Source organism: Rhinolophus ferrumequinum, chromosome 19, assembly GCF_004115265.2.
Source record: "Rhinolophus ferrumequinum isolate MPI-CBG mRhiFer1 chromosome 19, mRhiFer1_v1.p, whole genome shotgun sequence".
In the NCBI taxonomy this organism is placed as follows: Eukaryota; Metazoa; Chordata; class Mammalia; order Chiroptera; family Rhinolophidae; genus Rhinolophus; species Rhinolophus ferrumequinum.
In genome coordinates, this window is record NC_046302.1 from 29,124,413 (window position 1) to 29,143,251 (window position 18,839).

At 39.4% G+C, this 18,839-nt stretch overlaps 1 protein-coding gene across 3 annotated transcripts in view; it reads left to right on the top strand.

Moving 5' to 3' along the window:
* The window catches only part of MAPRE2 (microtubule associated protein RP/EB family member 2), a 142,149-nt gene that overhangs the window by 38,828 nt on the left and 84,482 nt on the right, over positions 1-18,839 (top strand). Inside the window, exon 1 of one of the 3 annotated variants that reach the window (XM_033087318.1) lies at positions 14,232-14,493. The exons of the other annotated variants lie outside the window; for them this stretch is intronic. Coding sequence (XP_032943209.1) covers positions 14,375-14,493 — 119 coding nt within the window. The 5' untranslated portion in view covers positions 14,232-14,374. Of the gene's footprint in view, positions 1-14,231; positions 14,494-18,839 lie in introns of those variants that run through there. 3 annotated transcript variants of the gene reach the window in all.

The following is an 18,839-nucleotide window of genomic DNA, read 5'->3' on the forward strand; positions in this document are numbered from 1 at the left end:
ACAAACTTTTCTTCAGGTTACTCTCCCTGCCATGGGCTTAAACGTCTATTCTGAAACTCAATACTTGAGCACTGATTCATTTCTTCTCTCGAATTCCTGCTTCAACAATCCCATGCTGAGGAAATGGAGAGTAAGAAGGTAGAGTAAGGTGTGTGTGACAGAGTGTATTTTCCGAAGGTGGCTACCACACTAGCATCGCTCATGGTTCTCCTACAGTGTGATATTGACATGCCTCCCATGTAGCACATCAGTGGAGTCAATATCCCTTCCTCTTGCATCTGGGTGGACTTTTGCGCTTGTCTTGACCAGTAAAGTATAATAGAAGTTATGATCTGTGGCTCCAAAGACTGAATTTTAAAACCGCCGTGCCTTTTAGAGATGTTAGTGCTGGGAACCTATCCGCCATGGTGTGAGGGAACACATGCCACCTGGAGAGATCCATGTAGGTGTCCTACCAGAGCCCCAGCTGAGGTCCCAACCAAACGGCAACATCGGCCACCAGTTGTGAGACAGGAAGCTATTAAGATGACTTTAGCAGTCAGCCACATTTTTTTTTTTTTTAAGGAGGGTTCAGCTCATTGTGGCTCATGCAGGGATCGAAGCGGCAACCTTGGTGTCAGCCACATTCTAATTACAACTGCGTATAAGATCTTAAGTGACAATCACCTAGCTGAGTGCAGTCAGCTTCCAGAATCATGAGAGATAATAAAATGATTGCTGTAGTTTTAGCCCACTGAGTTTTGGGGTGATTCATTATGCAGTGACTGAGAACCGACGGGGTGTTGCTGTTATCGGTTACTGCCTAACAGACTACCCCAAAACGCGTTAACTTAAAAGAACCATTTTGTTGTAGCTCATGGTTTCTTGGACCAGGAATTCAGGCAGGTCTTGGCTAAGCAATTTATCTCTGATCCACAAAGTGGATTACTGTCAGCTGTGGTGGCTCGTTCTGCAGGATGCTTCTTCAGTCACATGTTTGGAGCCTTGGAACTCTGTGGGTTCACTTCCTATATCATTCCCTCTCTTCCCCTCCTCCCCATGACCCCATCCTCTAGGATCTCTGCACATAGCTTGTACTTCTCACAGCTTGTGGTCCCAGCATAGCTGAACATCTTACAAGGCACCTGGCTTGCAAGAGACTGAGGCAAAAGCCGCCAGTCATTGTTAGGTCTAGGCTAGGAAATGGTTGGCATAATTTTTACAAAAATCTATTGTTCAAAGCTGACATAGGTCCTGTCCAGATTCCAGGGGAAGAGAAATAGATCCAGCCTCTGGAAGGGAAGAGTGTCAAAAATTATGGCCCCAGTGGACAAAGGGGGAAACTATCTTTATATCTCAAAATCTTACCTTGTAAATCTTAGTACCCACATTTTGTGGATGAAGAAGCTGAGGCTGGGAGAAGTAATTGGCCAAGGTTATTCAACTTGTAAATACCAGCATCTCGCTTCAAATCCAAGTCTGTATTAATCCAGACCATGCCCTCCTTCTACTCTTACTCTTCTGTGCAAAATATAGTAAGTATACAACTTATACTACATTTTCTTTTTTAGTTGAGACATAATTGATATATTAGTTTCAGTATACAACACAATGATTCAATATTTGTATATATTGCAACATCATCACTACAATAAGGTAGTTAATCACAGAGTTACATTTTTTTTTCTTGTGATGAGCACTTTTAAGATGTACTCTCTTAGCAATTTTCAAATATACAGTACAGTATTATTAACTATAGGCATGATGCTGTACATTAATCCCAGGACTTACTTATTTTATAACTGGAAGTTTGTACATTTTGACACCCTTCACCAATTTTTCCCACCCCTTACCCCACAACCTCTGGCAACCACCAGTTTGTTCTCTGTCTATGAGTTTGAGATTCTACATATACGTGAAATCACATGGTATTTATCTTTCTCAGTATGACTTATTTCACTTAGCATAATGCCCTCAAGGTCCATCCATGTTGTTGCAAATGGCAAGATTTCCTTCTTTTATGACTGAATAATATTCATTGTATATATGGACCACTTTGTCTTTATCCATTCATCTGTTGACAGACACTTCGATTGCTTCCAAAGATTATTTACAATCTTCGTTATTGTAAATAATGCTGCAATGAACATAGGGGTGCACTTTTTTTTTCATGTTAGTGTTTTTGTTTCCTTCAGATAAAAACACAGAGGTGGAATTGCTGGATCACGTGGTAGTTCTATTTTAAATTTTTTAAGGAACCTCCGTACTGTTTTCCATAGTGACTGCAACAACTTACATTCCCACCAACAATGCACAAGGGTTTTCTTTTTTCCACATTGTCACCAACACTTGCTTCTTGTGTTTTTGACAATAGCCACTCTAACAGATGTGAGGTGATATCTCACATTTCATTGTGGTTTTGATTTGCATTTCACTGATGATTAGTTGAGCATCTTTTCATGTACCTGTTGGCTATCTGTGTGTCTTCTTTGGAGACGTGTCTATTCAGAGCCTCTGCCCATTTTTTAAATCAAATTGTTGGGGATTTTTTGCTATTGAGTTGTATGAGTTCTTTATATAGTGTGAACACCTTATCAGATAGATGATTTGCAAATATTTTCTCCCATTCAGCGTGTTGCCTTTTCATTTTGTTGATGGTTTCCTTTGCTGTGCAGAAGCATTATAGTTTGAGGTGGTTCCACGTGTTTATTTGTGCTTCTGCTGCCTTTGCTTTTGGTATCAGATCAAAAAAAAAAAAATCATTGCTGAGACTGATGTTAAGGAGCTTACCACTTAGGGTTTCTTCTAGGAAGTTTTATGGTTTCAAGTCTTACGTTCAAGTCTTCAATCCATTTTGGTTTAATGTCTGTGTATGGTGTAGGGTAGTGGTCCAGTTTCATTCTTTTGCATGTGGCTGTCCAGTTTCCCAACACCATTTATTAAAGAGATTCTTCTTTTCCCATTGTATATTCTTGGCTCCTCTGTCATAAATTAGTTGACCATATATGTGTGGGTTTATTTCTGGGTGCTCTATTTTGTTCCATTGATCTGTGAGTCTGTTTTCTTGCCAAATACCATATAGTTTTGATTACTATAGCTTTGTAATGTAATTTGAAATCAGCAAGTATGATGTCTCCAGCTTTGTTCTTCTTTCTAAACATTGCTTTGGTTATTTGGGGACTTTTGTGGTTCCATATAAATTTTAGGATTATTTATTTTATTTCTGTGAAAAATGCCATTGGAATTTTTATAGGAATTGTATTGCATTTGTAGATTGCTTCAGGTAGCATAGACATTTTAACAATATTCTTCTAATCCATGAGCATGGAATATATTTCCATTTATTTGTGTCTAATTCATTCCTTTTCATTAATGTCTTATAGTTTTCAATGTACACATCTTTTACTTCCTTCGTTAAATTTATTATACTAGGTATTCTTTTTTATTTAATTTTAATGGGACTATTTTCTTAGTTTGTTTCTGATAGTTCATTATTAGTGTAGAGAAATACAACATATTTTTGCAACTTTACTGAATTTATTAGTTCTAACACTTTTTTTGGTGGAGTCTTTAGGGTTTTCTATATACAATATCATGTCATCTGCAAAAAGTGGTAGTTTTACTTCTTTCTAAACTTGAATGCCTCTATTTCTTTTTCTTGCCTAGCAATTTGTACTATATTTTCTTAATTCTAAAGTGCTATCTTTAATAAGAAAGATACCATCTCCTCCCACCCCAAACACACATACATGTTGCAGCTCTAAGGTTTAAAATCCTAGAGAAATATTCTTAATGGCCTGGCTTGGGTCACAGGCCTAACTCTGAACCAATGCTTAGTGCCAGGAGGATAGAATATTATAATTGGCAAGCTTTTTACTTGAACCACAGGGTTTAGAGGAATAGTTCCCAGAAGAAGGAAGGGAAGACAAAAATCATAAAAATTCACTAGACATGCTCTTTGCACTACATGCCATTCCTTCTCATTCATAATGATCCCATTGCATCCTTGAAGGCTGATAGCATCCTCCCTGAAGAGACTGGAATTGGAGGTTTGGGGGTGGGGGTGAAAGGCAGACAGTGTATGGGGAGTTAAGCCCAAGAATTATCTAGCTCTATCAGCTAACTATTAACTCATTGTGGCTCCCTTATATGTTGTTAAGACTAGGATCTCTTTGGATTTCCTAGGGAATCTGATTCCTTCATATAGAAACTAAATGGAAGCTACTTAAAGGTGACCCTTTATGTTTTCATATGCTATATTCTGTAGTTGGATTCCTCGTGTTCGTGAAGATACTTGACATTACAAGCTCTTGAGTAAGCAAAATATAAGCACTCATTAAAACATTTCTGAGGGAAACTTAGTCTCACTTCATGATTTCCATTTGTATTCTTTTTTTAAATGAAGTAGGCATCTTTAATTTTCTTTTTTAAAATTTTATTTGGATGAGGTCAGAAATTGGGGAATTTCTCTTCCATTACTCACGCTGCTTCCCAGCTGCTGGCCTTATGTTCCCTTGACACGCTGTTGAGGAGCCATCCATGAGCCATAGCTCTGCCGTCATGCACACCAGGCTTGACAGAGAAGCCCCAGGCTTCAGGAAGACTCTCTCTCCCAAAGTCCCTGGTTGTCATTGGTCACGGCCTGGGTTCTGAGTGGCGCTACACCCTAGAGGCCACTGGTACCTGTTAGAATTATTGTCCTCCACCGCCACTGGCTTTGTGTTTATATTAAAGAGTCTCTTCACTCTGTTTAGCAAAATCAGAAACAAAGCTCAATGGGTTAGCTGACTTTTGAGAGCCCTAAGGAAATCATCACTTGAAAGCTTCTGAGCCTTCTGGAAGAGTATTCGTTAATGGTACCAGTCTTTTCATTTCCCTGGCCATCCAACTGAGCCCAAGAAGCCTTGTATCCATTTTCAGTTGTCCTACCCGGTCAGTTCAAGATGTGTTTTATTTAAACATGGAAACAAAATAGGGGAAGGAAATAAAGGAATTTCATAAACTTGGCCATGGACACATTTCAGTGAGAACATTCAAATAGGCATGTTTGTAGCTGGATGGCTGAATTACAACAGTCTTGGCATAGTGAAAATGAAAGCAGATTTTAGCTTTGAAAATAAAAACCAAAAAAATGCCTGTGATCTCTTCCCCCCCACACACCCCACAGAAGATATCAAAGAAATAGACTGGTAGTTGAGGCTTACTCAGAGAAAGAAAATAGTTAATCACAATAAATAGGATAAGAAAATTCTTTTTCTCTATTAATCACATATACTGCTAACCCCAAATCCTGGTATCTGTTCCTCCCTCCACTTCCCTTTTCCTGAACCGTAATTTACAACCCCTACCCTACTTCTTCTAATCTCTTACTCCCACAAATACAGTCTCTCATCCTGTCCTCATTCTTTTTGCTCCAGCCTTTTTTCGGCTTGACTTCCTTGCTCTCTTAGGCTAAACTGCCTTAGGGGCCGCAGCAATCTACATTCTCTTGCCTCTATGTCCTTCTGCTGTCTCATCCCTGCTACACCAACCCTATATTCTGCATTCTTACACCCTGGTTTTATCAGACCCTAGTGGAAGGCAGGCTGTTAGTGAATAAGAATGACGGCTTTGACACCTGGCAGGTATGTTAATGCCCAGCCTTGCCACTTCCTGGCTAGTGATCAGGCAAAGCTGTTTAACTAGTTACTTCCTCTGACAAATGGGATTTAAAGGTGCCCCTTCCTCCTAAGTTTTTGTGAGGATCAAAATACCTATTCAATTAAAGCATAGCACTTGGTCCTTAAAAAGTATTCAATAAATATTAAGTATTACTTTTGCTATTATTGTTGTCATTGTTGTTAATACTAGAATTCCACATCTGTGCCAACAGACATTGCTAAGACTACTACAGATGAACGGTTTCTACCTTTGGTTTTAAGCCAAAGTCTTTACAATGGCTATTCACAATGGCTGTTCAAAGCCCTGTACATTCTGGTCCCTCTGTAATCTTTCTGACCTCATCTCCTCTGACTCCCCACCACCTCGCAACATGTACACTCATACACTCAAGTGTAAGTTGCATGAGGGCAGGGAATTTTTTTTTTATAGTATGATGCTATTTATATAAAAATAGTTACATAGAAACTTATGTATAGGAAAAAAGACACAAAGTTAATTCACAAAAGTGTTAACATTGATCATCTGTAGGAGGAGGGATTTATTTTTACTTTTGTGTGCTTTGGTTTTTCTGTTGGCCAACTTCATAAAAATAATCATGGACATAAATTCACAGTCAAATTTGCCTCCAAGGTGCCTCCTATGATTTATCTTCTACCCTTCCCCACACACCTTTTTTCTTTTCTACACAAAAGGTGGCATTCTCTGCACACAGTTCTACACTGGTTTCTTTTCGTCACTGGAGGGCAGGGAATTTTATCTGTTTTGTTAATTTCTATATTTTCAGTGCCTAGAATTATTCCTAGCACATAGTAGGTACCCAATAAATATTTGTTGAATGAATGATTGAGCCCTAATACAAATAAATATCACTGCCTTGGTGAAGCTTTTCCTATTTCCCCAGACATGGTTCCTTTCTTTCCTGTAGTCCTGTGATATTTAATACATTCTTCAATTATAACATTTATCACATTGTATTTTTATGGAAAACATATTTAAAGCTCTTAAATTTAACCAGATGGTATAATTCAAAAGCACATTTTAAGTTAATAGACTAAAACTTCACATTGCACAGATTTGATTGAATGATTACAGAACTCATAATGCTCTATGAGTGTTTCGAAATTGCACTCCCATCATGTCCTATGAGTTATTCCAAAATTAAGTCCAAGCTTGAGAAAATGCAAGAAAAAGCAAATTAGAAAATAGATTCCAACACACAGAGGCATCTCATGCAATGATGTGCTCTGTGTTTTGACATTGTGGAAACCCTGTTTTACCAGCAAATAGGGAGGAGGCTTGCAAGATGCTGTCTTGCGAACTTATCAGCCTAGCTACAAATATGGCTAATAAATAATCTGCACAGACAGGCAATCTCAAAAGTCAGTTCTGAAGGAGCACACCTGTTTAGGTTGGCTTTGAAGAGGGCTTCTTCATCTGGGGGAAAACATTATTCACCAATTTTTCGTAAAGAAAATGCTATTACTAAAAGCCAAGAGCATATACATATCATGTAGTTTTCATCAGATCTAAATTAAGAACTAATAAAATCTCTTATGTCTCAGGGTTAAGCTAGTAAGAACTACTCTTGAATATCATATTTTGCCGTGTATACATGCGCACTTTTTTGCCCAGATTTGTAAGGGGGAAAATAAGGATGCGCATTATACATGGGTAGTGCCAATTCTGTATCTATATAAATGTTTTTAATTCTTTTTATTTATGCTTATGAGTTAAAAGTGTAACTCTAGAAATCAGTAACAATACCATATGCAAAATAATACCCTGGAATGCAATAATCGATTTTGTTGAATTTACGACAAACTTGGAACAATGAAGAGTTCTTGGCCTTCTACGATGCGTAAATATTGTAAATGTTACCTTACATAAAATTTCTTGTACCTTATATCTGTTCTTGTGTTTTGTAATTATTTGTTACATAAAATTTCTTGTACCATAATATACTGAAAAATAAATGATAAAATTCTTTTATAATACAAAAAACAAGTGCATAAATGTAAACAAATAAAAATTTGAATTAAAAAATTAAAACGAAAGATTTTTTTTTCTCTGAAAATTTGGGCCAAAAACGTGGGTGTGCATTAGACACAGCAAAATATGATACATTTCTGTGATTTCAGGGCCAGTGCACCTGGCTGGTTAATCACATATTGATTCATTACTATCATTTTGTGTGTGAAGCTTATTTTAAGCCATGGACTGATAAACTGTTCCTGCCATTACCTACTGGAAAATATCCTAGGACATATACATGGGAGAAACTACTTGTCCCAGGACAGTGATGGTGACAGCTAAGTGGAATCTTCTGTCTGCATTCAGAGGTGATAACAATCTAAGGAAACCCTCACGTAAGTGGTGTGGCAGTGGTGAATGCCTTTGAAAGACTGCAGCATTTATCAGCTCCAGTCAAAACATTTTAACCTGGAAAAGGCATCCGTGATGAGTAGATGCTTCTGGGATGGAATCAGGATTAACAGCTATCCTGGCTAATGATTTCGTATCATCTCTGCTATTGTATTTTGGATTTTTCAAATCCAAGGCAATGTTAAATCCCTGTTCTATCTAGATTAACCTCACACACTGGAGACGTAGAGAGACAATGATTTCTGCCAATATGCAATTATCGGTGCTTGCTAGCCAGAGTCTCAAGAGAAATGGGACTGTGCTATAACCTAAGAACTTGAACAATTAAAATCTGGGTTGGTGCCCAGTTCCATCTTCCTTGATTGGATCTGCGTGCTGGGAGTGCTGCTAGCTTACTTTTACGCTTGTTGTGCTCATGGCTCTGGCTCTGTGTCCTCCGGTCCACCTTGGTAAAAAAAACAAAACAAAAAAAAACATGCGTTTTAAATTTTTGTTTACCTTTTTTTGGGGGGTGGGGTTCTTGACCATACTAGAATGGGGGCTCAGGTAGGATCAATTCATCTGGTGCCTAACAGGTTCTTGTTAATTTACATATCGGTCCCCTCTATTACTGGGAGTTTTTTACTGCAAATACTTGTTGATTCTAGTTAGTTGCTGATACTATATATATACACACACATATATATGTATATATATATGTGTGTGTATATATATATGTATATATATACATATATGTATATATGTATATATGTACATATATACATATATATATAACCTTTGATTTAATATTTCCTCCTTCCTTCAAATCTTTGCTAAGTCAGCATATTAGTAATTTTGCAAAGAATTGCAGCTTTCCCTACTTGCTGAAGATTTATTTCCTTCAGTAATCATTGATGGGTCTGATCTGAAATCCAACCTTTTAAAAATATCTTTGAGAACACTTTCTCAAATGTAGTGAACACTTTTCTGCCTTATCTGATTCAAACTTTCTGTGACGTTTGGCCCTAGAGACTTCTCCCTCCTCTCAGCTTCTCCCCTGGGCCTAATGAAGCCACTGCCTTGTCATTTGCCCCACCACGCAAAAATCCCTGGCAGTCTCTTTTTGCAGGCTTCTCTTTTATCGCTCAGCTTCTAAAGAGTTCCATCCCAGGCTGTCTCTTTCTCCCTGAGTGAGGGTGTCAACACACACAGCTTCAATTAACATCTATGAGATAATTTCCTCCAAATCTCCAAGTCAAATATATCTCATAACTTCAAAGACATGCATATACCCTTATTTAACAAATACTTAAGAACACCCACTATGTGTGAAGCTGGGTGACCACTCATTGTCACCACTGGGAAGTTTATAGGTACTTCTCTATGTCGAAAACATATTGCGAGAACCTTTCTTCCAGAAGGGCAATTCAACCTGTATTTTCTAGCTTGATAAGTGATACTATTTTCCCCTTGGTCATGCAAGCCATAAACTTGGGATTCATTTGAAATATCTCTTTCTCCTTCACAACATACTTTTAACCCCCACTCAACATCCTTGCCCACCTCTGGTTAGACAGCAAATCTTACAGTTATACCCCTCTGAAAATCTCAAATCTGTGCTTTCTTCTTCAACTCCTTAACCTCTGAGTTTAGGCCATCATGACTTGTTTGACTCATTTTAATCTTCTCTAATATATCCTCCATACTACTGCCAGCATCAGACCTTCTTGATGTGAATTTCATCATTAATTTGCTTCCCTAAAGCACTTCTTGGTTCCAAAATACCTTCAGAAGAAAGTCAGCTCCTTAGCTTGGCCTTGGCACCTTTCTGCACCTGGTCCTTGCCCTGTATCCTGCCATTGTGTATTCCATTCTGGGCCCATACTAAACAACTTGCTGTCTCCCAGAGACATCACATACTTTCCTACCTCTATACCTAAGTATATCTGCTTGAGAAGCCCTTTCTCTTCCCTTTACACTACCATTCCTCTTTTAAATGACAGTGCAGCCCAAAAGATAAGCATATGAATTTGGGGGCTCAGAAAGCCTGATGTCCAATCCTGGATAAGTTGCTTTTTCTCTTGGAACTTCAATTTTGTCATTAGAGTTGTTTTGAGAATCAAATCTGGCATTTGATGAATAAATGAATGACTGACATATTCATTTAGTGCCTACTGTGTGTCCCCAAAAATAAGACCTAGCCAGACCATCAGCTCTAATGCGTCTTTTGGAGCAAAAATTAATATAAGACCTGGTCTTATTTTAATATAATATAAGACCGGGTATAATATCATATCATATCATATCATATATCATATAATAATATAATATAATATAATAAATACTGGGTCTTATATAAGACCAGGTTTAATATAACATAATGTAATGTAATATAATATAATACCGGGTCTTATATTAATTTTTGCTCCAAAAGACGCATTAGAGCTGATGGTCTGGCTAGGTCTTATTTTTGAGGAAACACGGTACTACCTGCCAGGCCCTGTTCTAGGAACTGTAGATATAGCAATGGACAAAAGAGTTGAAGCCCCTGCCCTAAGGGATCTTACAGTCTGGCTAGCACATACGAAGTGAACAAAAAATTTATAATTATTATTCATCCGAGGCTTTGGTAATAACAACTCAGGGAAACTTTTCAGACCTACCTACTTACCAATTTTCATTCTGAGTTAGGTGCTCATCTTCTATGAGCCCTATGTGGTACATTACAGCATTATGTTATATCACAATTGCCAATATTTTTATCTTAACCTACAACAACAACGCGTCCCTCAAGGGCCAATCCTGAGACTTTTCTTCTTTTGCCAGCTTCCAGTATACAAGACTTCCAGTTATAAGTGTCAAGTGAATGAATGAACAGTTTAGGGGATGCCTAACATTGTTAAAAAATAACAGCACATACCACCAAAGAGCATTTGCTATCTGCCAGACACTGTGTTAACTGTTTAAATACATTATATAATTTAATCTTCACAGCAACACTGTGAAAGCAGTATTTTTAAATCCGCTTCACAAATGAAGACACTAAATCTTAGAGATGCAAAGGAACTTGCTAGAGTCACCCAGCCTGCAGGTGGTAAAAACCAGTCGGGGACCCAGATCAGCCTGACTCCAGAGCCCCAACTTTAGCCATGATACTCGATGAGAGGAGCCATTTCTCCAAATGGCAGTCGGAGATGTAGGACAGTTTTCTGCATATACTTTAAGTATACCTGTGTACATAAGAAAACTTTAATCCATAGTCGATGTACACAGACATTTGACTTAATTATATTTTTCTATAATCTGTGTGACTCTGCTCACCCTGCTTGAGAGGTGGGGAAACAGAACTGGTTTTAAACCTACCAATTCACGGTATTACAACCTCTTCCAGTTTACACTGTCTTTGAATAGCTCCATCTCCTGGGGGAATGTTTAATCTTTTAGACGTCCTTCCCTCTCTCCCTGACCCCTCTGCCTAACTATAGCAAGCCACTGATGTCAATCTTTACAGTGATGGAATCTTTACCTATTTCAGGAGGGAGGTGTCACGGTAATGTTCTTTAAGGTGGTCTTTCCCCAGAGTCTCAAATGGGAAGTGAGACAAAAGAGTCCCTTAGGCTGAGAACAAAGCCAGTCTGTCTTCCTTCAGGGACCTGGAGATGGGAGCCTGCTTTTTCCTACTTCCATCCCCTTCTTCCCACACTTGGTTGGGCTTGGGAAGGTAGACGCTTCCCACCCTCTTCCTGCCTTTTCTATACTTTCCCTATATCCTAGCATCCTCCTTCCAAAGTGGAATTTGCCCTCCCCTTCTCTGTAGGGCTAAACTGGGGAATGGCTGCCAGGTCACCTGATTTATGGGAAGAGGAATGAAAACACATCTGTTTAATATTTTCAAATGATTACCCCTGTTACCCCTGCATCTCGGATGGTAATCACAGGTCTCTGGAGCTCTCTGGGTCCCTTTATAGTCATGTGGCTCAGAGCAGTTCTAGAGGAAGATTTACAAGGGCTCTTAGATACCTCCTTCACCTGACTGACTACACTTCGCCTTTTAGCCCATTAACCCAAATTCTTGACCATAATCCTGTTGTTCACGAGCAGCCTAGAAACAATTTTGTGGTAGTATTCGCTCCACAAAATTAGTTGGTATAATCAATGAGTTATACATTCAAATTCTGACAAATTTTGTCCCCATGATAAAATCATTGTCTAACCTATTACTTAAATATGGGATCATGGAAAAGTAAGCTATGCTAAAGAACCCAAAATGAGAGGGCGTACTCTGAAAATATCAAATATTTGATTTGTAGACTGTGCCTTTCATCTTCAGACTGTCCCCAAAGAAAGGGGAAGCTTTTGTGAAAGAGAACAAATTAGTAAGGAAATTGACAACTATGGATCCAGCACCAGAAATAGTAAGAGGAAGCATGGTTCCTTTTAGCAATGACTACACTCTCAAGACCCTGCAGCTCACTGTGCAATGTGAGGCATGGTGTGAATGAATCTCTTAGATCTAGCTGTGTACTTTGTAAGTCTTAGGTCAGAATTGGATCCTGATTGTATGAGAAAAAATTCTTGTGTAAACTGAGATATGGATGAAGAAATCCATATAATGTGATTTGTATAATGTGAATTCACTGGAGAAGCAGAAAATAAAATTATTAAAATATAGCCCAAAATGAGAAAAAAATGCCCCCTTGTATAAGAAAAAAATGCCCCCTTGTTTGAGAATATCATTACCATCTGGGTTGTAAACCGTTTGATTCTAATTCTAGTAGCTTGATGCCAGAAATAACTTATTACCAGGGAGAAATGCTGGAGAATTGTCAGGAATGACAAAATTTTTACTTCTTTTTAATATCTGTATCATAAAATGATAAAGCTTATGAACCACACAATGATTTGAAGGGGTGAGCCAGATAGCCTAGTACTCTCTGCTACATATATTTATGCTATCTTTTACACCCCAATTTCTCTTCCCTTCCCACCCCACAAAAGGTCAGAGACCACTTTTGATAAGCAAAGAATCCTTCAAATTCTCTTCTCCTCTCTCGAGGAAAGCACTGGACACATCTGGGGTCTGTTTAGACTTTACAATCTAATCCATAGACTTTGCACAGTAATGGCAATTCTATTTACAGCTCTCTTTTCACAGTGGTCATGTTGAGAGTGTACATAAAGTACTTGATTCTTTGAATACAATATTTATGAGCTCACATTAAATATAGATCACCGCTGTCCAATCACATTGATAAAGCATGTTCTTTTGAAGTTCCAGTTTACACTTTCTAGCTGTGTGACCTTGAGCAAGTTAATCTCACTAGTTTCCTCATCTTTAAAATAGGGATAATAATAGTACCTGTCTCATAGCCAGTGTATTTGAAAACTGCATTGCAATGGTAGACTAGGACATCGTGAATATTGAGAGCTTCCAAATACTAAATTGGGTGTTCACTTGTTTAATTCAAATAAAAATGAAATAAATGACAAAGAGTTAATTATTTGTATCAGGAGGCAATATAAGAATTTGAATTAGAGAGTCTTGGGTAACCATGATGTTCTAAGATGGTAGTTGTCTTTTTTACAAACCCTCTTTGGGGATTCTTTTGTACAGCAAATCTCTTCATTTGCAATCTGTAATCTTTACATTATTAAAGTCAAGTCTACATTGATTAAAAGGAATATACAGCTTCCTTTCAGGTTTTCAGGTTTGGGGCGTCCTTTGGGGAGAACGTTGCTACTGTTTGGAGAATGGGGGAGGAAACTGGAAATTCTAAACCCTGAGTCTGATACGTTTTCTAGAAGCAGGCCACCAGGTCTTAACTATATTTTTCTGAAACCTGACTGAATTTAATTTTAACGGCATAAGGACTTGGTATTGAAAGAGTTAAAGGGTCTCCCACACCCCTCTGCCTGAATCGTTCTTTTGTGTACACAGCTGCAGTTGGAGCATGGGTCAGAAAGGAAATGGTTAGAGGAAGAGCTGGTTTTCAGACCAGGCGAGTCTGGAGGGGGACTGGGGGTGGCCTGGGCTTTTACATACCAGATGTAGGCCTGCCCCGGTGCCTGCCTGGAGCTGCTGGCGTGGTCACGCCGCGGCCCTGTGCGAACTGAGCCGAGATGATGAGTTAGCGAGTTGCTATGGTGACAGGCCTGGACACGTGACCAGGGTGCTGCTGCCTGCGCTTTGACGTCAGCAGCCAGGAGGGCGGGACGCAGGAGGGCGGGGTGGGAGCAGGAGCAGAGAGGCGAGGGAGCTTACAGGCGGCGGGCACGGTCTGCGCGAGGAGCAGGCGAGCGGGAAGGCAAGACACAGCCACCTTCCTCACCAGCCGGCCCACAGCTGTTTGTTCCGTTCTTCGGGAGTGCGCCAATGCCTGGTCCGACCCAAACCCTGTCCCCAAATGGCGAGAACAACAACGACATCATCCAGGATAACGGGACCATCATTCCTTTCCGGAAGCACACCGTGCGCGGGGAGCGTTCCTACAGGTAATGAGACTGGCACTGGGAGCGGCGCTGGGCGGGGGACCTCGGCGGGGGCGCGCGGAAATCCAGCCCGTTATATAATGGAGCAGACACTGCCTCCGGACCAGGCTGCAGACGTGCGTTTGTAAAGGCGGTTGTGATTTTTTGCTATCCGTTTCCATGTGTCATGTTGGGTATGCACTGAGGCTCCACGATTGCAGATGGAAAGCATTTTGTGAATAGGTTTGCTGCCTGCAAGGGATCTCCCTCCATCTCTTTCCTTCCACATTGATAAAAATGCAAGCAATTTTCCCCCCTCTCCAAAGGGACACAGGCTGTAGCACTTCCTCTGCTCCTTCCCTTTTAGATTTTAAAGGAACCATTAGGTAGTCTGTGCCTAAAGGCAGAGAACAGGAGGATGGCGAGGAAAATGTTTCTGCCTGCCCTGGTGTGTGTGTGCAGGAAAGATGGAATCCTCTAGATTAAGCTGCAGTCTGTGATGTTAAACCACCAGATTGATGGAGCTTTGTAAGAATTCTGCTCGCTGATTGGTGCAAGGATTGACAGCAGAGGTCATGGTGTCAGGCGTTCACTAAAATTTTCTCCACAGAATCCAAGGTTTATTAGAAAGAGACTGGACTGCAATGGACCTGAAAAGAACTGGGTGCTGTTATGCATTTTCTTAGGAGTTTATGGCCTCTGCATGGATAGGGGAGCCCGCCCTTCTTACTTACAGTAGGAAGGTAATTCCTGGTATTTTGCTGAGGTCTGATTTGAGGATGGGGCTGATCTTGGTCATTATATTGTGAGACTTTTGATTAATGAGTCAGCCTGTATGGTTGGCATCATTTTTACATTAGCATATCTGGCAATATGTTCTAGTAGATAAGCTCATTAAAATTGTTTGCATTGTTTGATAAGGATAACAATGTAATTGAGAATGCCGCTGGAGTCTAATGCAGCTCAAGGCCAGACTTGAAGGGAGACTGATAGCTTCACTCATATTTCCTCTGAAGTTCTTTTGTACTGGGGTAGTTATTTTTAAATGTTACCTTGATAACCACTAACAATGCTTTTGCTTTGAGGCAGAGCACACATACCTCTAAAGCGCATCCTCTCAGCCAGTGAGCAACAGGAAATAACTTTTTTTTTTAATGCCTTCATCTAAACATTCAGATGGTATTATGGGTAGAATATTCTATGAGTATAAATGTTGTATGTTTATAAAATAAGACTAAAAGTACTCTGCTTCCACTTCCTCTCTCTTTGACCAAAGAACCACTATTTGTTGAATTTAAAAAAAAAAAAAGTGATAAGCAACCTTTACTCTGTCATCTCTGGCAGTTACACAAATACTTGGAGTTAATTTTGGCTGTACCCATGAGGTCACCAAAATCTCATGCCTTGTGGTTGCAACTAATATGTTGGCATGGCATCCTTACAGAGTCCAAAAACCTTGTTATTCACTTAACATACACCAAAATTGGTCCACAGTTTTGGGACTCTCATTTTGGAGACTCTTGTGATTGGGAAAGTTCTGTCCCTTCTCTCCCTGACTCCTCCACCTATCTCTGTGAACATTCTGAGGCCTATAATAGAATTAAAAACAACAACCCTGAGTTGCTTTTAAACCTCACTTATTTGAACTATTCTTATAGTAATACATTTGAAGCCCTCATTTCTTAAATAATTTAATCTCTGCCATGTAGGTAGCAGTTGCTTTTAAGATGGAGTTCGAATTTTACCATGTGAGCTAAAGGATATGGCCCACTTGGGTTTTATTAGTCATATGAACTAACTGAAATGGCAGTGGAAAATCACTTGTGGAAAGGTTAAATGTTACCTTTTGATGATGAATTACTGCTTTAAAATGAAATTTTATTTACCTTTTTAATTCATTCCAAGTTATTTCCATTTCCTGAATTATTTCCAGTGCTCTCTTAGTCCCTATGATGGTACCTGAAATTATGTGAAAAACAACTGAATTTGAATAAAGAACTGACTGGACAAATTCTTAAGTCACTATGAGCATCATTGTATTCCTACTTTATCTAATAGGATTACTGGACACTATAGTGAGACATGTCATCGGTTAAATGAAGAGGGAAGCCTCCAAAATTACATTCGTATTATATTATACACAGGGTGCACATGGAAACAGACACAGTTGATCTTTTCCTCCGTCTGCCCTTCTTCCAAAGTGGATGACCAGTGTCTCATAACTACCACTTATTTTTTCGTAGGGTATAGGGAAGGGAAAACGTGACACATTTTTCTATCCAGGAACTGTTCTGTAATTATTTTGGCATCCTGAGGCTGGAACAATATTGCCATTTAATTGCTGAGCAAACTTGGAAGGCAATTTGAAAGCCAGAGTAGAGGTATAACCAAGTGAGTTTTACTTCAGCGGTAGGTTCAGTATATTCCCCACCAATGAGATGTGTCTGAGAGTTCTGTTTGAGGACCATGGAGAGCCTGGGTAAGCCCGGAGCCCTGGGATGATCAGAGTGAATTCTCTTTCTGGTTCCTTTACTGACTTCTAGGTAGGCCCTCCAGCAAGTCCTTTATCTTTTTAGAGAAATCTACATTTGCTCATTACATGTAAGATATCTCATTTCATTCTCAGAAAATTTTTGTGAACTTAACTTCAAACATTTAAAACAAAGACTTTCTTAAAAGAAAAACTATGTAAATATAAGAAGACTGCTGTAATTATTGAAAGGGGTCCTCTTTTAGGAACTCCAGAACAAGAACACCCCTCACCTGGCTGGTAGTACAGCTGAGAGGAGGGGAGAGTACAGCTGGAGAACTAGCCATTGCTTCCGAGCACTGTCACTGAGCAATCAGTCACTCTTCCCAGCAGGAGACATTATTGCTATAACGTTTGCACCAGATTGTTTATAAATAAGGGTCAAATATGATTCATGACCCAGATATCTTAACCCAGGTATCTCTGAGTGTAAACAGAGCCCGTTTTTCCAGCCTGGAGTAGAGTGGATAGTAAATCATTATTGAAACCAGTGTGCACTTTGGTTAGAAGAGCAAGTTTCCTTTAGAAAATTACCCTTCCATTAGTCATTAATTCAGTTGAAAGGAGCAAGTGTAAAAATGGCTCAGCAGAGCCATGCGGATGTTTCCATGGCTCATGTCCACTACTGTGTGATGGCCTGCCTCCTCAGCCCCAGCTTCCTCGTTGCATTTATGAGCCCTGGAAATCCATACATGTTAAGAGCCGCTTAAAATAATATAAATGTAGTGTGGGCCGTTTGAGGTGACACTGTTTAATTCACAGAGTGAGTGAGTCCTGCTCTGGCTCTCCCTTGAGAGGTTACTCCCTATGGCTGTTTCATGCAGATGCTAGTAGGAAATGAGATTTATTAACTGGCCCTCTGCCCACCGCATCTTTGTTTGCATACTCTAGGCTTTTAAGAATGAATGTATAAGTCCAGAGGACTGTTTCCACGTGGGTGTTTGAACATGCAACTACAGTAGCGTATGTTTCTGAATATTTTTAAAAAAAAATTTACTTGGCCCCAGGAAATGGACTGTAAAGAAAAGCAAAACGAGAACTTAAGCCTACAACGTTGGCTCTGACATCAAACTTTGAAAAATGAACTTCTGTCAAGAAAAACAAAAAGAAAAATTGTGCATGTGTGTATGTGTATGAGTAAGAGAGTCTTGAAAATGTGTTCCATTTAATAGAAGCTATTGTAACATGGCTCACTTTAAACCAGAAAGTTGATTTCAGATCATACTCCCCAAAACAGTAGCTGTAGACAGCAAAAATCTAGCTTCATATGCCTCCGTTATGTTTGTATTAGTATCATCTGGGTTTACTACTGTCCTAGGAGGTTTTTGAAGATAGTGACTTTTGTCCTTAATTTTTCTTAGTATTTAAAAAAAAAAAACAACAAAGGGTTACTTGATCCTTTGATTATTAGGTACCCAATATTTTTTAATGTCTTTTCGGGGTTCTTTGTCAGAGTTTCTGTTAAGGGGATGGTCTTCTTAGTGCCCCTGGTGAGCTCACCCCTGCTCCGCAGTGGCTGTCACCGGTATCTGTCTACGGAGTATTATCTTAGCCCAAAACTGGTTTGAGATGGTCCTGTGAATGTAGGAGGTTGATTTCCATAGGTGGTATCTTTTCTATATTTATGGGGACCTCTTGAAGCTGCGATGAATAATCCCTTAGAGTAATGGACGGGGAAATACTGGTACTAACCTAAATACTCCATTTGGTTTGGAGAATTGGTTCGACAAATACTTAAGGCTCTGTTCTGGGCAAGCTTTCTCTCTGCTAGATGCCGCTCCGGGTCCTCGAATTCTAGCAAAGTCAGATGTGTGAGCTGCTCATTTTGTAAGAAATTTAC